The 25,226-nt window shown below is 40.0% G+C and overlaps 3 protein-coding genes across 13 annotated transcripts in view; 2 read left to right on the top strand and 1 right to left on the bottom strand.

Annotated features, from left to right (window-relative positions):
• Positions 1–15,270, top strand: part of TMEM156 (transmembrane protein 156) — a 72,095-nt gene extending 56,825 nt beyond the window's left edge. For 3 of the 7 annotated variants that reach the window (XR_008577032.1, XR_008577026.1, XR_008577033.1), the window contains 2 exons: positions 11,628–12,656; positions 13,907–15,270. The gene's annotated coding sequence lies outside the window, so the exon portion shown is untranslated. Of the gene's footprint in view, positions 1–145; positions 299–11,627; positions 13,351–13,906 lie in introns of those variants that run through there. The other 4 variants (XR_008577027.1, XR_008577028.1, XM_054824939.1 and 1 more) reach the window with 4 other exon arrangements.
• FAM114A1 (family with sequence similarity 114 member A1) overlaps positions 1–16,296 on the bottom strand; it is a 37,344-nt gene extending 21,048 nt beyond the window's left edge. For both annotated transcript variants that reach the window (XM_054824936.1, XM_054824937.1), the window contains exons 1-5: positions 16,164–16,296; positions 13,371–13,720; positions 11,342–11,429; positions 564–677; positions 309–412 (exon numbers count right to left, since the gene is read on the bottom strand). In XM_054824936.1, the coding sequence (XP_054680911.1) occupies positions 309–412; positions 564–677; positions 11,342–11,429; positions 13,371–13,712 (648 nt within the window). In that variant the 5' untranslated portion in view covers positions 13,713–13,720; positions 16,164–16,296. The remainder of the gene's footprint in view (positions 1–308; positions 413–563; positions 678–11,341; positions 11,430–13,370; positions 13,721–16,163) is intronic.
• A 503-nt stretch (positions 16,297–16,799) lies between these two features.
• On the top strand, positions 16,800–25,164 carry LOC129206159 (toll-like receptor 1). 4 transcript variants are annotated; one of them, XM_054824932.1, is made up of 3 exons: positions 16,800–16,939; positions 17,105–17,354; positions 23,078–25,164. In XM_054824932.1, the coding sequence occupies exon 3, from the start codon at positions 23,150–23,152 to the stop codon at positions 25,097–25,099; it is 1,950 nt and encodes a 649-aa protein (XP_054680907.1). In that variant the 5' UTR covers positions 16,800–16,939; positions 17,105–17,354; positions 23,078–23,149; the 3' UTR covers positions 25,100–25,164. The 4 variants fall into 4 exon arrangements, with proteins under 4 accessions (XP_054680907.1, XP_054680908.1, XP_054680909.1 ...); XM_054824933.1 differs by adding an exon at positions 20,187–20,351 and having other exon boundaries at positions 16,800–17,354; XM_054824934.1 differs by having other exon boundaries at positions 16,800–17,354.
• Positions 25,165–25,226: the final 62 nt, after the last annotated feature.

The raw sequence follows: 25,226 nt of genomic DNA, 5'->3' as shown, positions 1-25,226 counted from the left end.
GTACCACAACTATAAAAAGATTTCCCAAGAATTTGCAGAATTCTATATAGTTTAGGAGAAGACCATATTTTCATTCAAATTGGTGCCAAAGTAGTAACTTACTTAGTTATGTTTGACTTTTTTTTTTTTTTTTAATTTGATACAGTTATTTTGCCATGGAAGAGACTCTAAACAGACTTACAACAGAACTGTTTTTACAAAGACCTACAACTTAACAAACTCTACCTGTTACATGTGATGTATAGTGAAGTTGCACCTAAAAATGATGAAGAATAACTACAGCAGAGAGGCCAGCTAAAATGACTCACTGTGTTCTGTACAGCGTTAGTGATAGCTGACAACATGCCACGAGATCCAGATGAAGGAGAAGGAACATTCTCAAGAGAGCTTTGGTCCAGAGAATCTTCTGCTTCTAACAAAAGAAAAAAAGCAAGCTACAGCACATTTTCACGGCACAAATTACAGAAAACTGGATTCTGGGATCAAAATCTTAAAATTTTGTAAATTGGACTAATTTGGCAGTGTCAAAGAATTTTGTCCAATTTCAGTGAACTTGAACTTACGTATAATTTGTGTTTCAGCTGCAGGAGGCTCTGCTGTTTCCAAAGATGCTGAACTTGCGTTATGAATTCCTAGGGTAGTTCCTGCTTTTTCCTTTACTGCTGTTATCCCATGACCTGCAGCAGAAGCATATTTTAGATTACATAATTTGAAAACTTATTACTAACATAATATAGTGCATAGTATTCTTATACTCCATGAATGATAACGATCAGAATAACTATTAAACTTACCTCAATTGTTTAATATTTCACTTGTTCTACTATATTCAGTATATTAACTGACTAGAAATGATAAAGCTGAAATATAATACAAATGACACTGGATCTGAAATACAAAACTTGTTTCAGTGGCACATATAAGTTTAGTTGCCTGTTGTTCAAAATGCTAAATATTCCATTACAATCAGTTTAAACAGAAACTGATGGTTTGACCTCATCTAGTTTTCAGAAGTCTAGAACAATTAACCCACAATTAATGGACTGTGGTGACTGCAGGGCTGAGGTAAGGAATTTGGTCTTCAGTATGCTGCATAAGTGCTATGTTAGGTAAGTATTTTAGGAATACTGACCCAGGTCCTCCAAGTTATTCAGGATTTAAGCTCCTTAGGTGCTCATTTGAAGTCAAATTCTAAAGTGGCTCTCCTCAAAGCTGCTGTTAAAATATAATTTGTAAAGTCTGTTGGTGTCAGATGATACAGAGAGAATTACTGTTCCAGTGGTAGCTGATCTCCTACAGAGATTTTACCACCTTTACCTGACACATAGTAGTGACTCCCTAACTCTCTGTTCTATTAAAATGGTCTAGTTTAATGTAAAGAATATGTTATTAGTGTTTTTATTGGAATAATTTTGACAGAACAGGATTGCTTTACTGCTTTTCTACACAGAGTTTATGTACACTAGCAGATCACATGGACTGATAATGTCCTGCTATAGGATACGTTGGGATTTCCTGGTAGTCCGCAAAAGGAGGCAGTAGCTTCCTAATCTGTATCAGATGTAGTTGAAAACCACTGCCCTTCAAAAAGACTACCCCCAAATTGTCTACCTATTCTGCTTCTGGATATATCCATAAGTATGTTCATTATATGCTTCTCTCATTACAAACGATCCAGCTGGCACATCTTCCTTAGCTGGAAGTTTCTGCACATCAGCTGAGACACAATAAGTAAATAACCAACCAGGCGAGCAATAAATATTTCTTTCCAACACAAAATGAAATGGCTTCAGGGACCCTACTTTAGTTTTTCTTGCACAGTACACCTTCACTGCATCTCACATAAAGCTGATCACTTCTAGCAGTAGGACAATACACAATGCTTTAACTATCTGCCTAACTGCTTATGAGACATATTAATGACAACTTCATACTTCTTTGCTTTGTTACCTTAAACTGAACTATAAATAGATAAATGATTTCAGAAAAGCCATTAATATGGATGCTCAGGCAGACACCTAGACATCTAAGGCATGAAGTCAAGCATAACAATCCATTAAATGTTGTCCATACTTTCCCACAATTGTGTTCACTTTCTATTAGAAAAGTTCAAAATATCTTTTCTGAGTTATATTAACTACAGCACAATAGCCTATAATTTGCCAGTGCTCTGCAGTGTTCTGAATATACATATACACATACACATACATATACGTGTGTGTGTGTAGTCATACAAATATGTTTTTGAACATCTGATTAAAGACAGATGCAGCAAAACCATTTAAAATGGAGTAGAAAGAAGGAAAGCTTGGATTTATGATTCTATGATTTCCAGATGTGCTCTATGAATTCAATAATAAATATACTCTAGAAAACATATGTGAAGCAGCACTGCTGAAGATCACATACAAGAAAACTGGAGTATCTGGAGGTAAACACCAGATGTTCCTTAGGGAAAAGACAAGCAGAAACAAGTAATTTTCTATATGACAGCATAAGCTGCATAGGGTCCTGATGTTTTATACTGAAACAGAGAGACTAGACAGGTAAATGCTTTTACCTGTCTGAAGAAAATATGACCTTTGTCTATCTTATTTCATGTCTTACAAAATGCAGCAGTATGTCCAACTGTACAGGACATACTAGGTTATGCACCACAGTGATTTAAGTCATTGCTGGATAACTTTTTGCCTTTTGCAAAATCTGTTCCAATGCAGATTCTGGAGAGCAGCGTACTACTTTGTCTAATCCCAATCTCCTGCACATTTTAATTGGCTCAATGAAAATATTAGCATGTATAGATTCTGGAGTAATTTATTTACTCTACAAATTGCTAGGACTCATTTAAATAACTATTAATCGTGCTTTTAAATTAATGTAATAAGACACTCCATGTCACATTCCTTTCCATTGCTCCTGCTCACAACTTTTTAAATGAGCAAAAGAGTTCTGTTATTACCATTGACATAATTTTTCTTAAGGACTTGATAACAAAATGTTATTGTCCTGTAATTATATAAAAATTAACTATGACATTAAGCAAAAATTTCCTTTTGATGGTTCATGAAAGAGTTATGGATTTTCAGATTAATTTTCCATTTTTTTTTCTGTATCTAAACATGTTTAATTTTCTTTTTTTTTACATTCTGTAATTTGGTTCTCATAGTTTTGCAGACAAGCTTATATCTCCAAGAAAAGGAGGCACACAGTTGCTGTACTGATATTTACAGACTTACAAGAGGCAGCATTTTCAGGGCAGTGGTTACATGCACTAGAATGATAAGAAAATATTTCAGGTCAGCTAGGAGTGGTTTTGCTGAACTAAGCTATGTGGCATGTATGTTTGACTACAACAACAAAACCAGATGAGATCAGAAGACCACAACTGAAGCAAGTCAGCACTGTTAGATACACATACATGCACAAACACAGCAGAAGAGCACGTTGCTTTGGAAAGGAAATGATTATTTGTAATTTCAAAAGGCACAGAAATAAAAGAGGTTATGGGAGATAAGCCTACATTTTAGAGATAAAGGCGTGCTGGTTTTGTTACAGTAGGTGCGGTAATGCTACTGAGCTGATATTGTAAACCTGGGAACACCTCAGACGCCTCCATTTACTCATCTGTAACAGCAGAGACAAAAGCTATGCAAAGAGTATTGTTAACTGCTTGCTTTTTCAAGAAAGCATTCTTTTTTCCCTGTGCTGTTGCTTTTATTTTTCTTGCCTACATGATTTCTTTCTATTGGTTGGCAATTTCAGCAGAATACTGTTGTTCATCTTGCTAGGTGGCATCTTTCATTTGAAAAGGAAGGTTTTGCAAGCAGTGCCTAAAAATGTGGCCTGCCTTTCAGATCGCCTGATCTGCCCAAGGCCAGATTACAGTGCTCGCAAACGCTTTTGTCAGATACACCCCATTTCACTTCAGGCTTTCTTATCTTCCACCTCACAGCTTTGTAGCTTGGATTCCCTGCAGAGCTGGAAGAGGCCAACTGATACCTCTGGAGGGCAGTTCAGCATGACTGAAATCTAAACCATTCTCTGTAGGAATCACTGTTCCTTGGCAATTTAGTAGTCCCAGGCAACTGGACTCCCTGCTTCAGTGGTACAGACAGGGAGGGCAAGTTTAGGATTTTGTCCCTGGCTACCACACAGTCTTGTTGCCTGCATTACATCATGGGGATATTTCTGATGAACAACTGATCAAAATTCAGTCTAGTAAGGTGAATGAAGCTTCATCTAGTTCAAGCTAAAGATGAAGATTGAGGCCTTAAATTAGCATCTGACATTGACTGAGAAACTGAGGAACCTGAAGATGGCTCAGGTGGGAATCACTCCACTATATGAAGTATAGGTATGTGGAAAAGCCAGCTGTGCTATGGTTTTGTATACTGAAAAAGCAGGACCCCATTGTGCTTACCTTGAGGCTATCCTATTGGCACTCCATTCCCTTCAAGGCTTTAGAAAAATTCTCTTCCTTGTAGTTGAAAACACAGGCTAGATTCTGATATTACCTATGCTATCCAGCCTGTAAATCAGGAATAACTCCAATTAAGCTAGTAAATGAGACTAGTTTCAGTAGGCATAAAGGCTGCTACAACAGATTATTGGTTCTCAACTTCTTATAGATCATAAGCCCATGTTAAAAGATGTAAAGAAAGAAAATGGGACTGCCATCCCCAAAAGCACATCCACAATTCCCCCCACCTGATGCTTGCATTTAGTAGTCTTAAAAAGGAGGAACTGTGAAAAAGGGGTTTGCTGCTACAGCAGCTGTAACGTGTTATTTACAAAACAGTTGTGACCACCATTTGATTTCGGGCATAAACCAGTTTTCCCTTATCAGCTGAATTTATGCAGTGAAAAAAAAAAAAAGGTCTTCTGAAGAGATTAACTGTCCTTTTTATGATTACATAAATTATAAGCATAACATCCAGCTTTTGGTGGGTTTTTTATGTCATTATTTCACAACAGGGAAATAATATCTGTAGAGAATTGAAAAGATATTCACATCATTTCAATACTTTAGTTTCATATTATCTGAAGCATTTGCATCTCCATTCCATGCAGACTTCAAATTAAGCTATGCAATGCACATTATTACACATAGATATATGTAATAATATCCAAGCTCATGAAGACAGTGACATCACAAGTGACATTTCATTCTGTCATACTGAGTGACAAGAAAAGGTTTTCAGCATACCAGGGAGAACTATGAGTGTCTGATATATCCATGTGCATTCTACTAGGTGAAGAACTAGATAAGGAAGATACATGAGCACAAAATAATCATGATAGCAGAATATTAATTACAAGCAATGCATGAGAGATGCATTAAGCAGCCTTATAGTATGAATTTCAGAGACCACATAAATTAAATAGCTGGGTTTTATTTTTTTATTTATTACTTTTATTGTGTGAGAGGTATTGACAGATGTTAGTCTTACCAATGGTAAAACCCCCCAAACTTACATGGAGAGAAGCATATGCATACAGCATGATAGAGAACGGACTTTGCTTGGAAATGCAGATTGTTGAGCACTATAACTTAAGCACCTTATGAATGCCATAATTAATCCATACAAAACAATAGAGCATATGAAAGGCAAGGCTTGTAGGAGAAGGTAGTAACTTTCATTAAGGTAGCAGAAAGCTTAGTTGGAAAAAATCCAAACAGGCAAGCTTTCAAGCATGCAAGTTGTTTTTAAAAGCAGAAGTCACAAGCTTCAAGTACAGATTGAGAATATACTTTGCCTCACTTAAGCCCTTTGAATAAAAGGTTTGCTGTTACAGCTAAACTGACCTGATAGCTTCTTGCTGCCAGTATGGGAGGTTCTGCTCCTTCCATGTTCCATATTTGTCCCTACTTCTTGCCCTGGCACTTATCTCAGTGAGTTGGTTCAAGGTACTAAAGAGGCAGAAAACAGATTTTTCTTTCCTCTAGATTTATTCTTATGTCAGTTTAACTTCCTGAACTGGATTACTGGGAGCTCAGAGGAGCATGAGTGCTGGCACAGGGAGGAGGAAGAAACGTGCAAAGAAAAGAGAACTGGAGGATTGCACATTTCAGTGGCTGCTAGCCATTAGATTGGCTTAGCTGCAATGGTAACCCGCTATTAGAAGAGAGTTTTATCAATGCTGTTACTAAAACAGTGGATGGTGCAGTGACTGATTTACTAAAAAAACCCCCACCAAACCAAAAACAACTTTAAAAGAAAGAAGGTAAAATGGTGACATTAAGTACAAGAAGTTATGTCTCCAGATCACAGTGAGCCTATTTCTCCTGTCTCATCCTCCCAGCAACTATTTCAGTGGAACTACTCTACCGTGGTTCCACAAGGAGGGAAACCAAACTTCCTGTGCCTTTTAAAAACAAAAGAAAAATCTTCACCTCATTAATGAGGCAGATTCAATAACTTTCTTAGTGTGACACCTAGTGTCAGACAATAAGCATCGTTCAGGCAGTGACTGCTACTAATCCAAAAAGCATTACAGATTCTCTTGTGTAGAGGAGTATCATATCTGCCTTGTGGCGGGGACCTTGATCCAAATAATGTCAAAATAAGTTCAAAGACAACAGACATTTTCTTTAGAATACAAAACCATTTCCAAAACAATCACTGGCTATATGTTCACAGTTAGTTAAAGAGAGATAAGACACAAATTACTGTTAGAAACTAAAATCAGCTATGCTCAACAAATTATAGCCATGCAGTAAAACTGTTAATCTGTTTGGGAGCTCTAAATCAGGATCTGAAGGATAATGAAACTGAGGTGCTTGGAACAACCATTTCAGCCAGTCTTAGAGAAAAAGAAATGTAAGAAAGAATTTTTTTACAGTAAGAACGATCATTCATTGGAACAACCTCTCAAGAGAAGTGGTGGAGTCCCCATTGCTGGAGGTTTTCAAGATGTGACTGAACAAGGTACTAGATAATGTCATCTAGGCATCCTTTCCCACAAAAGTCTGGACTAGATATTCTTCTGAGGTCCCTTCCAACCTGGGCTGTTCTATACTATTTGTTAAAAGCTGAATGTATTTGGTTAGGCCTTTAAGATGTTATCTAGCCCACCTCAAACTGTTTTTGCTATTTTTATAGAGCACAATTCTGAAGAAAAATATAAGGAATAGTAAATATTTGTCATACTTAACCAGACAAGCAGCTGTGTTGTACAAAGATAATGACAAAGCAACAGAAAAATCACATACCAAAGGTGTTGCTGATAAGCCTAATTCCAAGAAAGCAGCTTTACTTATACCATTTGCTACACTGAAGGAATAAGCAACGCTAAAATGGACTGGATCGTGGCAAATGTATTTTCTGATGTAGAATAGGAGATTAAGTGTTGGTTGAACTGCTCAGATATTAAATGGAGTAATTTGAAGGGGAATAATAAATATTTAATAAAAAGAAGAAAGCTTATAGAAATTCCCAATAGCTTTAATTTTTTTTCTCTGACTCTTACTAGAAATTATCATACTGAAGCAGATATATGGTATACGCTGTCCCACATCCTGTCTATGACAGTGACAGGCAGTAAATACTTCACAGGATCAAGCATGAATTTCCATAACAAACAACTAGGAAATAAGCCCTCTACATCAGGAATATAAACTATTACCTGCTGCATTGATTTCCTGGAATAAATCTAAGATTATCTATGTGGACTATCTATGTGGTCATTTGGGTTCAGTGAACTGTATTATAATGTTTTATTTAGCATCCCAAGTTACAATGTCACAGAAAATAAATTTAAATGTTGTCCTAAAGATCTAGGATCCAATATCAGACTTGGGATACCATACAAGGAAAAAAAACCCCAGAAGTGAGGTATATGACTATGGGATGGAAGAATGTACATTTGATTTCTGCTTAATTCAAAGTCTATTTTATTTAATAGATTCATAGAGAAAAGTTAGCTTCAAAATTCTTAGATAATAATATGAGAACTCAACTCTATCCTGATCCCAGGGTCAGGAAGTCTGTTGAAACTGTAGATTTCAGGAAATGCGAAGAGAAAACAGGGGAAGTGCTTTACATACATCTGGTTTTAGGCTCTTTCCCAGTTGCTCTTGGTCACTGCCAGAAACTAGATAGTAGATGGGTCTTCAGAGTGACATAGTGCAACCATTCTCATGTAAAATTAAAATTACTTTAAAGTTTTCTTTTTCCTTTTCTGCATGTGGATGCTCCTTTGCCTAGGCAACTTGATCTGTTCCAACTGCGCTCATTTTTAAATAACAATAATTCTAAAAATATAGAGGCATGGCGAGCATACGCCTATTCAAAATAGACAACATCACACAAACTTATCAAATCAGGCTGCCCAGACAACAAACTTGTTCGCGTATTTACACTCTGTGAAGACAGTCATGAAGTTCAACAAGACAAGTGTAGGGTCTTATACCTGGGAAAACATAATCCAGGAGTGTAGCACAGGCTGGGATCCACTTGGCTGGAGAGCAGCTCTGTGGAAAGGGACCTGGGGGTCCTGGTGGACAAGCAACTCAATATGAGTGAACAGTGTGCTGCAGTGGCAAAGCAAGCCAACAGGTTGCTGGGTTGCATCAACAAGGGCATCGCCAGCAAAGATAAGAAGATATTATCCCACTCTACTTGGCACTTGTCAGGCCACACCTGGAATACTGTGTTCAGTTTTCATTGCCACTATACAAAAACGATGTGGACAGGCTGGAGAGGGTCCAGAGAAGGGCCACCAGGATGATCAAGGGGACTGGGAAGCTTGCTATATGAGGAAAGGCTGAGAGAATGGAGTTTGTTCAGCCTTGAGAAAAGAAGGCTTAGGGGAGACCTTATCATCATGTTCCAGTATTTAAAGGGTGGCTGCAAAGAAGATGGAGACTCCCTTTTTACAAGGAGTCACATGGAAAAGATGAGGGGTAATGGGTACAAGTTACTCCTGGGGAGATTCCGATTGGACAAAAGAGGAAAATTTTTTGCAATGAGAACAATTAGCCATTGGAATATCTCACCAGGGAAGTGGTGGATTCGGCTGGACGGGGTGCTGGGCCATCTTATCTAGACGGTGCTTTTGTCTAGATGAAGCTTGTGCCAAGAAAGGTTGGACCACATGATCCTTAAGGTCCCTTCCAATCTGGTATTCTACAATGCTGATACAGTCAGATGGTATGTTAAGAAGCCAGTATCAATTAAGCATGAATTTTAATGTATATGAACCAAGGTGTTATATGGTCTATATAAAAATGACATCACATCATTAAAAAGTCCATGGAAATCCACAGAGATACAATGCTGGCAGCAGGTTTTATAGACAAAAGCAACAAACAGCTGTAAAAAAGGTATGTCTTATATACTAAGAAGGGATACAACACACATTCTTGTTTGTCTCCCAAACTTTTTGTAACAGCATTTATCATTTTCAGGCAAGCTTATGTTAGTTGGGCAAGAAAATATCTATGGCCATACTGCCCCACAGAAAATGTATACACTTTGTGACACTAAACTGATTGCTTAGTGAGGCCAAGACTTCTAAGCAACAGAAGACTGTGAGTGAGATTGCCACTGCAAGTCTGCAAGAGCAAGAACTGTTTGGTAACAAATAATCTTGTTACACAAACAACATTAGAATGTACATTCGATAGAATACTATTTATTGCAAAAGCTAAACAGAATGTAAATATGACTAACTCAAAGGCAAAAAATGAATGACGTGAAGGAGCTCTGTTCCAAGAAACCATCGCTGCAACTATAAAAATGAACTGAAGAATTCATCAGCATTACAATTCCAACTGATCAACAGTAAAATTACTTTTATGCACATAAATTTTCTTCTTTAGTTATTTACGCTAAGCCAAATTCTTTTCAGAATGCTGTTGTTATGATGGTCTGAGAATGTAAGAGAGGCAAGGCTCGTGGAAGTCTGTGAAAGCAGTACCCTTTATTAGACCTACTAATAGTGTTGGGAAAACATTGGCAAAATTTTTGACACAGAGGCCCTTCCTCAAGTCTGAAAGAGAAGTGCTAAACTTTAAGGTTAAATAAAAGTTGAGAACACTTACACAGTTCCGCAGCTAGTTAAGCTGCCCTTGTCCCCATCGGTATGTTATGTGTGTTCCAATCATTTCCCATTCAGTAATGTTTGGGTGATCAAATGGTGAGCCAGGATTAGGGAATCTACAAACTGATCCAGCTGAAGATTCAGCTCTTAGTTCATTTGTACTTTTCAAAATTGGTCCCATAAACCAGCTCCCCACATTGCAACATGAAGGCTACTATAGCATAAAAGAAGGAAGAAATACATTGCTGGGGCAGGGCAGGCCTGCTCCTTTCAGCAGCAACCTTCACTTATGTCAATTTAAAGACATCTTAGAAACCCATTCTGAGTTTAATTAGATATGTTAATTGGTTGGACTGTCTGAAAGAAAAGGTAGTTATGAACCCTTGAGTGTGGGTGTTACTGAAAAAAAAGAGAAGATAGGGAAAGTTCCCTCCTTCTCTGAGAAACAACAATTTATTGCCATGGAACAGAGGAGGGTAAGGAAGAGAATTATTTAGCCTTATATGGGATCATAAAACCAGTATCTCTGTTGAATCCATTATTTTTAGTAATTAGCAATTAATTTTAATTCCTAGGTTCATTTTTTGAAGGTGTTTTATGGATCCTTTATGAAAACTGATTAGTTAACAGCTTAGTAGTGGTTTTGTGAGAAATTATTTCCCACTGGTAACTAGGTATTTGCATGATTCGCGTTTTGTCTGTGAGCGTTTTCAATGTGTAATGATTAAGCTTACCTAAAGTCTTCACAAGGACATGATGTATTGATATATTATCAGACATGAGAGCATAGGGAGAGGGAGTATAGGGTCCACGTTTCAATATGTTGTTCTACTCTCTGAAGTCTGGTGTGATAGCTTGACAGTTTCACTAGGTGTCAATGAAAGCTGGAATGATTTACAAGAAGTGAATTCATATTGTAAAGATAGAAGTCATGGTGTATAAACCACAAACATGCATGCACATGAATCTGGGCTGGAGTGCTTTGACTTCAAAAACCTTAAGTCTTTGGCTGATAGTAACTGTATCAGATTATGTATCTTTTCTGTGAAGAAGCTACAATGAGATAATTCACTAACTTTACAAACAAGCCTAGTACCTTGTCCATAATCCAACCCGAAGAAACATTTATGTGCTTTAACAGCTTAGGAAGGTCCTTCCTCCTATTAAAAAAAAATCATGATTGCCAAGTGTATCAGGACAAAACTGTCTATAAATCTTTAAGAGACAACATTAATGTGTCTAATGACACATTAAAATTATGATTTATTTCCATGTACTTTACTGATCGAACACTTACCCACTGTGGCAGAAGCTGATGACAGGAGAGACTTTCCCCAGGTACCCCAAGCTCCCCATCTACTTGCTTTAGATGAAGAGTCTGTGGCCTACAAGAACAAAAATATTATTCCACTGTCTAAAACTCATGTTTTCCAAAGGCAGGAGGAAACACAAAGAACCTGTCAGGCAACAATGTACCAGCAAAAATGGTTGTGCCATTCAAGGGTACAAAATCTGAAAATAGGTGTCATTCTTATGGCACTGCAGGGTTGTTACTGTTCTCACCTCACCCTTTCTTCCCCCAGGAGGAAACCAAGGTCATCAACCTCACTCTGATGTCTGTGAAACGGATCATTTGGCTGTTTGAATACGAAGTCAGGTAGGCTAATGCCAACAGCCTTCTGTAGTGGGTTAAACTAACCTTGCAGGCTTTGACTGAAAGGCCCCATAATTGGTTCTGCAGGCTCTACTGCAGAGCGTAACTTCTAGCAGAAGAATTGTAACATCTGGTTGGGAAGGTGCTAATAGTGGTGCACACATCTGTGTGGTGAATACATAACTACAACTTCAATGTGAAACAAGAACATCCATATGGAGAATTAGTTAAGAATTTGGTGTCATACTAAACTAAAGATTATGTCACATATAGTATCCCTGGGCAGACATGCCCTTCTCTAGCTTTATTACAATGACTGATTTATATTGCCTTTATGTTCACAGTTTGGTCACTAAGGCCAGATTTTTAAAGGTCTTTTCATTCCTAAAACTGCAACAGATTCTTAATGGGATCCTAAATGCTTACAGCCTGTGCCAGATTGGGTATTATGTGGAGTTATCTGAACTAAGCTTCTGTGCACAAGAAAGCAGAATGGGAAGCTTAGTTCAGATCACCTGAAAGCGCCTGAAACTCCAGAGACATCTTTACAGATGTCCTAATATTTCTTCAGGCACCCGATCCTATAAAGCCATACAAGTTTATTAGGGCTATTATTAGGGAGAGGCAGGAATCTGTCTCCTTCCTGAGTTCTACTGGGAGCCTTCTCTGGCTGGGAGCCAGATGGAGGCTTCTCTGCCTGAGTCTCTTCAGAGAGAGTAGATGTGCACAGGGAACTCCTAACAACTGAATTCAATAAAAACACAGTCAGAGGAGGTGCCCACCTTTTACATTAATGTGTGGTATTAAGCGATTAACAGTATACCATATTTAAATCATATTAAGAAACCATTGTCTCAAGAAAGTCTCCAGTAACATATCATCCTTGCACAATCAACTCAAAATCAAAAGCTGAAGTATCCCAAGACAGCTCTGCATTGTGAGGTGTTGCCTCTTCAAGGTAGGTCCCTCTCCCTGGTGAAGAGACTAAAACAACATGTTTTAATCTTTTCCAATTTGTCAATGTCTGAAAATTTTTCAGTGGAGATGAGAACCCCAGCTATGTCACATGTATTGGATTTGGATGCTGTGTAGACTGTAAAATACCTTGGTTTTCTTAGTTTTCTTTTATTAACTTCTTGCAATTACCCACAGGACCCCCAAAGGTCTGTGGATCACAAATTAAAAGCTACTGGCCATTTCACCAAGCCTTGTGAAACATACACTGTTTTTGTAAAGTCAATGACTTGAAAATTAGCAAGTACAAGTTTCAGTGCTGCATATCCAACTTAAGCTCTGTCCCTTCTAGGTTCATTCTGTGAACTAAATGAAGCAGATTTGTACAGAAAGCCAGATAACAAAATCACAGGAGTATTATATCTATACAAAATGGACTAGATTCTTAATAAGATTTAGGCTCTGGTATAGTTTCTCTGCAACCAGGCTAGAAAGACTAAATTAATATCATATTGGCAAAGAGAAATTCAACTGTTCCTAGCTTCTAAAAGCTTGGTGTTGCAATTTAACTTATTTTAATAAGTTAATTTATTCCCATGCAGGTTCTCTGTATATAACTCCCGAGGCTTTTGTGAAAAACAATATGTACATTGTACAAAATTCTGTCCTTACCAAGCAGGGAGGGGAGGGCTTTTCCACAAAAGAACATATTACTTACTGGACTGCTTTGTTCACGCAGTGTTTCTTCAGATTCAGGTTCTGCATCAAGGCTTACGGTCTCATTGCACTCAGTGGGCACGTCTTCAGTTGCCTCTCCAATGGAAGGCAGACTTTCAATTATTTTTTCAGTCAAAGGGTTTTCATTAATAAATTTGTCTCCTTCCTGTCCATTCTTGGCAATCTGATTGACCTGTCCGTGTTCATCTTGAGAAGACTCACGCAAGATCTCAGCTTCCACGAGGTGTGGTACTGACTCATGAGGCAATACCTCATTGCTGGGCATTTCCATTAGTTCAGGTTTCTCTTCAGATGGGATGCCATCACATACGTCTTCAGACATTTTCAATTCTGAATATAGAAAATAAATCAAGTTTTTTAGGTTCCATGAACATTCAAATGTCTATAAAATATGCAGCGTTTACCATAAGCTACTGTTGAAAACCAACATAGCCTTGATGTAAGGCCTCCTGAAGCATGGAGCCCTGTATCAAATATAAGAGTTTCCACATGTTTAACTCCTATGTTCCCTATTAGACATGTATGAAAGATCACTGGCAAACAGGATAATCTGAGCTGCAATAGCCAAGAAGCTCTTGCTCTCCTCATCACTTCCACACACACAGGTTGCTGTAGACTGCTGACTGATGGAGAGGGGAATGACAAGCACAGTGTGACTAAAACTGTGGTGATATTTATGTGTTGGAGATGGGACATAATTTGAGAACATGACAGGCCATGGTCCCTGCAGCCATTTAACAGACAGGAAGCATTCATTGCTCACACCGTTTCTGCATCGCTTGTCTCAAAAGCTTACTGTTTGGGGAGTGTAACACTTCTCACCTGTTCCAAAAAGTCCAGACATCAGTTTTGGAATTAAGCTGTGTGATTAAAATTCAGCTCTGAAGCCAAGGTAAGTTTGCATGAGGTATAGTTATTGATTTTTAAATTTTTGGGGTATATTATGAATGCATTTTCTCTTATTTACTCCTTATCTTCCAACACAACTTTCTTTTTCTAAGTATTTTGCACCACTGCGCAGTCATTAGGCTGAGGATCCAGGAAGAGAAAGAAATGGCCATTGAGCAAGCTCTGGGGCTGATTAAGGAGCAGCACTGGCAGAGTCCAAAAGGACTACCGTACAGTGATTACTACCACCTACTTGTTGGCAACCACAGTATGCCTGGCACGCTATTCAGAAGACAACCCTTGACAGAGAGTTGTGATTGCAAGCTCCTGATTATATGAAGAGTTGCACAGCATAAAACAAACTCGGAGAGTCCTCTCTGTAGATGCTGTCTTTTCATTGACTCCCATATTAATTAAATATGGTTCAAAGCTTTGTACCTGTTAGGTTCTAGAAGAGATCGAAGAACAGGAAAAAAGAAGCCAAAAAGCAAAATGTAACTGGGATTTAGAAGAAGCCTGCCTAAGAAATATGTATTTAAATTAGTATATTTTATGAAATTCCACAGAATCATGTACATTTGTGGCTTTAGCAACCTGTTTATCTCACTTGAATATAGATCAGCTGTTTGAACAGTTCCAAGAATAGCATTTGGATGAAAAAGAAAAATAAACAGATAAGCACTTTGTGCCACTTACATTATTTTAGCTGCCATTATAACTTAATTATCTTCAGAAAACATGCATTTACCAGTCAGAATCTTTACATCTGCCCCAAGTATTTGTAGTTTTCCATTACAAATATAGCAAATACTATAAAATGCTTTAGTGTAGGTAAATATTGCCATTGTTTAAACAGTACTTACTGTGTGATGGGCAACATCACCTAAAGACAATTTTTGTATTTGTAAAGCAAATTCCAAATATGAGATACAAGGATGCTCTACTAAAACCTGTAAAATCTGTACATACATGCATCATAATTTTGCACGGGGATTAGATTCGAATAAGAAAATGCCCAACACTGGTACAATTTGCAAAGGATCACACATAGATGTGCACATGAAGTACCACAGGACTGGGTCATCTTTGAGGCCCGCTTTGGGCCAAGGTCCCTGCTGTTGTCTGCTAAACCTTCCTCATAGGAGCCAAGCACGTAACAGCAAATTACCACATCTGTCCGAAACCACGAACCATGCTTGACCCTGGGGTAAGGCGTCATTCAACCTGTCATCCGTGAGACTACACTGATCTAAATCAACTCGGACAACTCCGCCCAAAGGGAATTACTCTCTGCAGATATCTCATGAGGGAGATGCCATGGCCAGCTCCGGACCGGGCGGCAGGCGAGCAGCCGCGCTGAGGAGGGCAGCGGACGACGGGCGGCGGGACCGGCTGCCCCTCAGGGGCCGGCGGTGGCGGCAGCTCCCGTCGCGGCTCGGTGGCACCTGCCGACCCGCCGCCGGAGGAGTTTAATCCCGCCTCAAAAGGAAAGCCCAGCCGCCGATGGGTGCCTTCAGACACAGATCCACGCCTCCGTGAGGGATAACTTTTTTTGACGGGCGGCACCGCGCTGCCCTTTCGCTCGACGCCTGCTGTCTCTTCTCCCGCCGCGGGACGCTGCGGGTCGGGGGCAGCGGAGGCGACGTCCCCAGGGGCGCCCGGCGCTGCCACCGCCAGCTCCCGCTGCCACCTGCCCCCGCGCACAGGGCAAAGCAGGAGCAGCCGGAGCGCCGCTCCCTCAAACCCGCAGCGGCCACAGCTTCCCCCCCTCCTTTTTTTTTTTTTTTCCCCTTTTCGAAATCTCCTCTGGGGTAGAGTTATTAGTGAGGAGCCCGGAGCCAGTTTCAAAAGCGGGAGAAAAAGAAGAAATCGCTGTTCTCCTTACCGCTCAGCAGTTCCCTTGCCGGCGCGCCCCCTGCTCCTTCCCCTTCCCCGCCCCGCCACGTCGGCAGCAGCGGGAGGGAGGAGGCAGAGCAGGCTGGGCAGCGGCGGGCCGGCCGAGCTGCAGGGAGGAGGGAGGGCCTGCTCTTCTTCCCTCGCTCTCCCTCCGTATCTCTGAGGCGACCGCCTGTTGCGAAGGGGTTGCTCCGCGCCGCTGCCGAGCCGCCCCTGGGCTCCAGGTTGCGGGCCGGGACGGCAGCGCTGACCCGCCACGGAGAACCGCCCCGGCCGCCATTATCACCCCTTACGGCCGTCAGCTCTGCGGCCCCGCTCGGCGGAGGGAGCGGCGGGGCGCGGGCTGACAGCCGCCTATGGGACACGGTAGTCTCCCGCGAGGGAGGCCGGCCCCGCGCTGGGGACCCCGCCGGCAGCGCCGGCCAAAGCGGACGGGTGCGGGTGGAGCAGGGCCTCCTGAGGGGCGGCCTGCTGCCCCCTGCGTCCTCGCTGAGGAGGCAGAAGGGCTAAATTTGACAACGCTGATGTGATAACGTTCATACTGAGGCGTTTTAAGTGTAAATGAGTCTAGTTACTGAGCTGGCGTCAAATTATTATTTTTTGGTTTTGTGGAAAGTTAATCCTTCCTCAAAGCGAGCTGCAGCTAACCACCTACTACTGAAGTGTGTGGCTGCGGAATTAAACTGAGATTTAGCTTTCCAGATGTCCCTTTGCACCTTCATTCTGTCTGTGTTTACAGGAAATGCCGCTAAAAGAAACTGGGAGGTGCGTACACATTTCCAGTAAGGTAGTGTCGGCACTGGGTGCCCGCAGCCACGTGAGAAATACTCGATTGAACAAGGGGATTGCAGGCTTTTGCCCAACAACCTGTGGTTCTTGTCTCCATCTAATTCCTCATACCGTTTCCTCTTTTTGCCACTTCTTTTTAAGGCAAAGCATGCCCTTTCACTGTGATAAAAGACAGTTCCACAATTCATCATAGCATCCATTCTATCAGTAGTCTTACTTTGCTGGAGAAAGAAATACTTACTGTTGCCGCAGGAAGCAAAATAATACATGTTGTGAATCACTGAGGAGAGCTGCTATAGGAGGTTGCAAAATATATCTCCAGTTCTCAGAAGCATGCTTCACAAATACGGATCACACTATCAGGCAAAAGTCTCTGAAGTTTCCCATTAAGGTAGGTGGTAGCAGAATAAATGTTTGTATCACTAAATAAGTTTATTTTGAAGGCATTTCAATGAGAATTTAAGTATCGGGGCATGTTGGTAGTTCTGGCATCTTTTAGGTTAACTTATTAACATTTAGATGTATTTATTGAAAATGAAATCTAGAGTGGCCCTAAGGATTTCCCTCTACTTTTCAGTGGAGCTTGTGGAAGCGTAAGGGCAGTGTGTTAGGAATCATGATAGATGAAGCTCAATAGCTAGAGATTGTTTTTCCCCATGTTGGATGGTAATTTTGACTGTAAAGTGGATCTTACACTGTCAGTTTTTGCAGATTGTGTGTGAGGCCATGCATGTTTTAGAACTACAAGACAGTATTAATCACTGTTGTAATATAAAGTTATTACTTCAGGATGAACTTAATAAGTGCGTAAATGTGTATGTCTGTTTATTGGGATAGAAGGATGTATTAATTTCCTAAGTTCCTAAATTGCTTTCTGGAATTTAGCACTTGCATTTTCTAATTTTCTTGCACTTTTCAGTAATTAATTTCACTTGTATTTTCTCATTATGGTAATATTGCAAATGGTTTTGGAATAAATGAGCGATAGAGATTGAACACTTCTACTCATCTCAGATTTCACTGAAGTTTGTTATTACTCTAAGTTGAGTGTCATCATCTTCCTAATGGGTTTCAGAAAAGATACTTGCCTTTTAACAAATAGATAAATGTAAAGAAAAGGTGGAAGGAAGCAACTACATTTGGCTACTTCTAACAAACCACAGAAGTATGCATAATATTTAAGGAATATATTAATCTTCTTCCAGTGATTGCACTGGTAAATCTGAGGGGTTATGGCATGCAATTAAGGGTAATATGCTTATTTTGCTGTTTAACATACGCTTTATCTATCTTTGTTGTATGTAGGTGGAACCAGAGAACTCAAATTACACCAGTGACCAGCTTGTACTGTCACTTAGTGGAAGAGATACTCTCAAATAAGAGTCTCTAATTTATGGCAGTTATTACATGTTAACCAAACGTATGTCTGGTTCTGTATTCATTAGAGTAATAGGTAGTTTATATTCAAACAGTTAAACTGTTACATTCCAATCCAGGAATGAATGTTTGGTAGAAGTAGTCTTACCTTAGCATTTTATCTCATCCTACGGGTGGATAGCAAAATCTTTCCAGCTAAGGGCAGACAATGGTGAGGTTTGTATGTAACAGCATGATACGGTGTCATTTGGAAACCAGCTGTGAATACTCTTGTCTGTATTGACAGAAATGGAGAAAGAAGCATAGAATCATAGAGCACCACTGTAAAGCTTGTCGGCATGACAGCAGAGAATATGAGTTGTCCATGTTCTGTTGCTTACTACCTGTCCTGCCTTTCCTTTCTGCTTTTGGATGACCTCTTCTCACTTGAAGCTGAGAAATAAAATATGATGTACAGAATAAGCTTTAAAGTGAAAAAAGTAATATTTTAAGATTATTTCCTCTGCTTCCTGAATCATTGAAATGTTAAATCATGAATGTGTTATGGTATGCTAACACAGAAAGGTAGGTTGTACTGTGGCAGTTCTGTATTTAGATCTCAGCTAAGATGGAATTTCTGACCAACATTAGGCAGAAATAAAGAGAGACTGGTTTATGTCCTTGCCAGGACAATAACCCAAGTGTTTGGGCATTCAGTACTGAGGTCGCTGCTCTGTTTTAATTTAACAAAAAAAAAAAAAAGACCCCACCCACTGTTTCCGTGTCCACTATTTAACCCAATCAGAACACTACTTGAGCAGGAGAGAGAGATTATTTTTCCATTCCCATTAAATGGAAATTAAAATAAGACAAACGGTACTTTTATAAACCAGCCTTGATAAGACCTTGACAAGTAAATTGGTATAGCTAAATGGAAAAAAAAGATCAGAATAATGCATGTAGACTTAGATCATTATTAAGTTCTAAGAGGAAAATGTTTGAATTTCAGTGTAAAACTTGCTCAGAAGTGCTTATTTTCATATTAATTTGATGAAGATAGAAAGTTGGTAAAAATATTAATTTTTTCCTGCTTAGTCTGTTGCAAAGCATGAAAACACATAGTTCAATAATCACTAAATAATGGGGAAATTACAGTAATGTTTACTGTGGAAAATACATATGGAGGAAAGCAAATGCCATTTCATAAGCTGTCAGTAGATGGCACAAACATTTATATAAAAAGTTTGGGCGTTCCTAAGTATTGTTACACAGTAGGATAGAGTTACAGGAAGTTTTCTTCTTGTCTTTTCCCGAGTACATTTTCTGCTTTTTTGGAGAGCAGGGATTTCTGGTGAGAAACTTTTAATTTTATTTATTTTATGCAGTTGCTAGTTAGCTAAAACTGTTTTATATTTATGGAAATATTTTTTTCTACAGTTCAGGAATGGGTCTAACGTGGTATGTTTCATCCACATGGAAGACATATTTTTAACATTTGAGTTTTGTATTGTGCCGATAACTTGCGAAGTGCATGCCATAATACTGAACTATCATAGCTTAATGCATTCTGTAAATTTATTATATGAAAGTTTAATCAGTTTATATCAAGTTTATATTGGAAAAACTCTTAAAACCTCAGTTTTGATCTCTTCTCTCACTCTTTAAACAACAGGACAATTACTTGCTATGATCTTTGTTTGCTTATCCTACTGAATTGCTTCTCTGCTTATATCTTTTTGTCAAGTTTGAAGACTTGAGGATACTTCTGAATTAAAAGGGATATGACTATAAAGGATAATTTCTCCAGTGTTAGCCCCCAAATCACAGCTCATGTGTTATAACAGTTGTTAATTTTGTTGCTTCATAGGATATTCTAAAGAAAGTTTGAAGGTACTCGTAAATAATTTGACTGAATTCCAGGATTTAGGAACGAGAAAGAAAATTTGGCACATGTGAAAGAATCATATCCTTCTTTCACCTAGTCCCTGGATATTGTTGAAATTTTATCCTGAGAAGAAATAATGATTTGAAGGTAGATTTTTTTTTTTTAAATTTCTCTTCAAGTTACTTATTTTGTTTGATTATATACACATTAGTAGTGTTGCCCAGACAATTGGAAGAACAGGATAGAGGATGCTGATTATCTATTGTTCTCTGCACATGCCCAAATGCCTTTTGAGGCTATGATGCTTAAACTGCATATAATTGTTCCAAATGGAAATCTGGGAAAAGGCAGGAAAAGTTTTGCCATATTGCCCCACTATTTCTAGAAGATTTCCAAGCCTAGTTTCATGCATTCTTTACAAAAGAAGAACTCAATTGAATGTTTTGTTGTACTGTTGAGATTTCACAATATAGGTTATGTTAGATCAAGGAGAATGTACAGTTTAGACCCAGTAATGTAATTCTAAGAAAGCTTGTGGAATGGTTAATGGTACAGAGGATGTAATCCTTGAGGTTGTAGCTTTAGTCCAACAAGTGACAGCTATTACTGTCTCATTATAGAGTCACTAGAAATGTAAACTCACAATTAGCCATTTCAGTATCAAGGGAAAGTTGAAAGCTGGTGCAGTCATGAATAAGCACTATGGAAAGCTTCAGACAACAGCTACGATTTAAAAGTAACGGGAGGAAGAGGGGAACGAATGTTCCGAGGAAACAAAAAGATTTCAGAAATCTGGAAAACAACTCTAAATCAAGATTTACACGTATAAAAACGGTATCTAAGTTCTTACCAGTTCCTCTTTCAGAAAGGCAGTCTAATGGATTTCTGGCAATATCTAAAAGGAGATTTAAGGTGGTATCAAAATGGCTGACTTAAAGGGAGACTGGCTACCCTAAACTCCTACATTCAGAAAGGAAAAGTGTCCTCCTTTAGGGAAAATAAAAGCAAAGCCACAGTGATGATTTTTCTCTAAATTGTGTTTAAATAAGCCGTTCTTTCACAGTAAAGACATTTGAGGTCAATGTCCTTAGATCAGAGCTAGATTTTGTGTACAGAGATTCTACAACTGGTATGTTTTGGTGTAGCATGCAAATATTTTCAGTGTGTGTTTGGTATAAATAGTATAAATGTAGCACATCCTACCCTCTGCTCCAGTGTCCCCAGTTAAAAGAAGCACTCATGGCCAATCTCAGCTACCTAAAGACATTCAGATTTTGATTCACTCTCTTCATAGAATCATAGAATGTCCTGAGTTGGAAGGGACCCATAAGGATCATCGAGTCCAACTCCTGGCTCCACACAGGACCAGCCGAATCAGAGCATATGACTGAGAACATTATCCAGGTGCTTCTTGAACTCAGTCAAGCTCGGTGCTGTGACCACTTCCCTGGCGAGCCTGTTCCAGTGCCCAACCACCCTCTCAGTGAAGAACCTTTTCCTAATATCCAACCTAAACCTCCCCCGTCGCAGCTTCATTCCGTTCCCTTGGGTTCTATCACTGGTCACTAGAGGGAGGAGATCAGTGCCTGCCCCTTCACTCCCCCTCATGAGGAAGCTGTAGGCCATGATGAGGTCTCCCCTCAGTCTCCTCTTCTCTAGGCTGAACAAACCAAGGGACTTCAGCCTCTCTTCATACGTCTTCCCCTCTAGACCCTTCACCATCTTTGTTGCCCTCCTTTGGACACTCTCCAATAGTTTTATGTCCTTTTTGTACTGTTGTGCCCAAAACTGCACACAGTACTTGAGGTGAGGTTGTACCAGTGCAGTGTAGGGTGGGACAATCACTTCCCTAGACCAGCTGGCAATGCCGTGCTTGATGCACCCCAGGATACGGTTGGCCTCTCTGGCAGCCTGGGGACACTGTTGACTCATATTCAACTTGCTGTCGACCAAGACCCCCAAGTCCCTTTCAGCGTGGCTGGTCTCCAGCATCTCATCGCCCAGTCTGTATGTATAGCCAGGGTTGCCCCTTCCCAGGTGCAGAATCCGGTACTTGCCCTTGTTAAACCTCATGCAGTTGGTGATTGCCCAGTTCTCCAATCTCTCCAGATCTCTCTGCAAGGCCTCTCCACCCTCGACAGAATGAACAGCTCCTCCCAATTTGGTGTCATCTGCAAACTTGCTCATGACACCTTCTAGTCCTACATCCAAGTCATTTATGAAAACATTAAAGAGAACTGTCCCTAAAATTGAGCCCTGGGGAACCCCACTAGCGGCTGGCCGCCAGCCTGATGTAACCCCGTTTACCATAACTCTTTGGGCCTGACCCATGAGCCAGTTGCTCACCCATCGCACTATGTTTTTGTCAAGCTGTATGCTGCTCTTGAACCTCCATCCTATGTTTCAGTCCAGGTTTTATAGCCACAAGTCCATTTAAAAAAAAAGTCTCTGATTCTAGTTTGTATCCATCAAGAGAGAATCTGAGGAGAGGGTGACCATGCTGACCTCAAATATTGTACTGTCTGATCAAAGTGTATTATACAGTTGTGGGAAGCCTTCATAATACATTGAATCACAGCAGTAATTCTGTAAGTAAGCAGCAAATTTTAGTCACCTATGAAATCAGACATGTTTTCTAAGAAACTGACTCCTCCTAAATTAAATACAGCATATTTACCAAATAGAAATTTCAGTGGTGTTCTCTTAATAAAGAATGCCTCTCCTGAATGATAATAGATGTCTTCATTGCTTTTTGAGTCAAACGGAGAGATGAGAAATTGGAACCTTAAAAAATCAATTCCTATGATGGCTCCTACATCACCACTTAATGATACAATCTGTTTTTTGTTTTTGTTTGTTTTTTTTTCCTATAGGATTAGAACAAAGATGGACAGATAAAAATATTGAGCATCTCCAAGGAACCAGAAACCAGTATAAAAGAAAATATGAGATGTCTCAGAATTTTTTTTCTTTACAAGTGTCTGTTTGCATTAACTGTTTGGAACTGTGTCAGCCTGTCTGTGGAAAGTGAACTCTTTACATCTGTTTCTAACGATTTTCCAGAAGGTGGTTTTGACAAAAAAATCAAGAACCTGCCACTCCTGTATACAAATAGTCATCAGTCCAAAGCTAATTTTGACTGGGTTGTGATACAAAATACTACAGAAAGCCTGTCATTGTCAGAAATCACAAATTACAATGTAAAAAAATTAGTCACTTTATTATCTAATTTTGGACAAGGCTCCAGGTTACAAAATCTGACACTAACAAATGTGTCAGTGGACTGGAATGCTCTTATTAACGTTTTTCAGACTGTATGGCACTCATCCATTGAGTATTTCAGTATTAACAGTGTAACACAATTGTCGGACATCGAAAGCTGTCACTTTAACTATTCAGGTACCTCTATGAAAGCATTGATGATGAAGAAAGTTGTAATCACAGATCTGTACTTCTCACAAGATGACCTATACAGAATATTTGCAGACATGAATATTGCAGCCTTGACAATAGCTGAATCAGAGATGATACATATGTTGTGTCCTTCATCTGACAGTCCCTTTAGATATTTAAATTTTTTAAAGAATGATTTAACAGATCTTCTTTTTCAAAAATGTGACAAATTAATGAAACTGGAGACATTAATCTTGCAGAAGAATAAATTTGAGAGCCTTCCCAAGGTAAGCTTCATGACCAGCCGTATGAAATCACTGAAATATCTCGACATTAGCAGCAACTTGCTGCGTCATGATAGAGCTGATGTACAGTGCCAGTGGGCTGAGTCTCTGACAGAGTTGGACCTGTCCTCAAATCAGTTGACGGACGCTGTGTTTGAGTGCTTGCCAGTCAACATCAAAAAACTTGACCTAGAAAACAATCAGATCACCAGTGTCCCCATGGGGATGGCTGAGCTGAAGTACTTGACAGAGCTGAACCTGGCATCAAACAGGCTGGCTGACCTGCCGGGGTGCAGTGGCTTTATGTCCCTGGAGTTCCTGAACATAGGGATGAACTCAATCCTCACCCCATCTGCCGACTTCTTCCAGAGCTGCCCAAGGGTCAGGGAGCTACAAGCCGGGCACAACCCGTTCAAGTGTTCCTGTGAACTGCAAGACTTTATCCGTCTGGAGAGGCAGTCTGGGGGGAAGCTGTTTGACTGGCCAGCGGCATACGTGTGCGAGTACCCGGAAAACTTGCGAGGAACGCAGCTGAAGGACTTCCACCTGAGTGAACTGGCTTGCAACACGGTGCTCTTGCTTGTGACAGCTCTGCTGCTGACGCTGGTGCTGGTGGCTGTCGTGGCCTTTCTGTGCATCTACCTGGATGTGCCGTGGTACATGCGCATGACGTGGCAGTGGACGCAGACGAAGCGTAGAGCTTGGCACAACAACCCTGAAGAGCAGGAGACCGTTCTGCAGTTTCACGCGTTCATTTCCTACAGCGAGCGCGATTCGTTGTGGGTGAAGAATGAGCTGATCCCGAACCTGGAGAAGGGTGAGGGTTGTGTACAGCTGTGCCAGCACGAGAGAAACTTTATCCCCGGCAAGAGCATCGTGGAGAACATCATTACGTGCATTGAGAAGAGCTACAAGTCGATCTTTGTGTTGTCTCCCAACTTTGTGCAGAGCGAGTGGTGTCACTATGAGCTGTACTTTGCCCATCACAAATTGTTCAGTGAGAATTCCAACAGCTTAATCCTCATTTTACTGGAGCCGATTCCTCCGTATATTATCCCTGCCAGGTATCACAAGCTGAAGGCTCTCATGGCAAAGCGAACCTACCTGGAGTGGCCGAAGGAGAGGAGCAAGCGTGCCCTTTTCTGGGCTAACCTGAGGGCAGCTATTAGCATTAACCTGCCAATTGCAGATGGAAAGAGATGTGAGGAAACAGATTAAGAATATTTCTAATGGAGTTTCTTTTGTTTTTTCTTGGTGAAGCAATAAATACTTTATGATTTCCAGTGGTTGCCAATGTATTTAACTTTTTGTTACAAAACCTCGTTTCTACGTAGTTGTCTATGCT

This window comes from Grus americana, chromosome 4, assembly GCF_028858705.1.
Source record: "Grus americana isolate bGruAme1 chromosome 4, bGruAme1.mat, whole genome shotgun sequence".
Taxonomy (NCBI): domain Eukaryota; kingdom Metazoa; phylum Chordata; class Aves; order Gruiformes; family Gruidae; genus Grus; species Grus americana.
The sequence above is the reverse complement of the archived record's forward strand: the minus strand, read 5'-3'. Positions and strand labels throughout refer to the sequence as shown.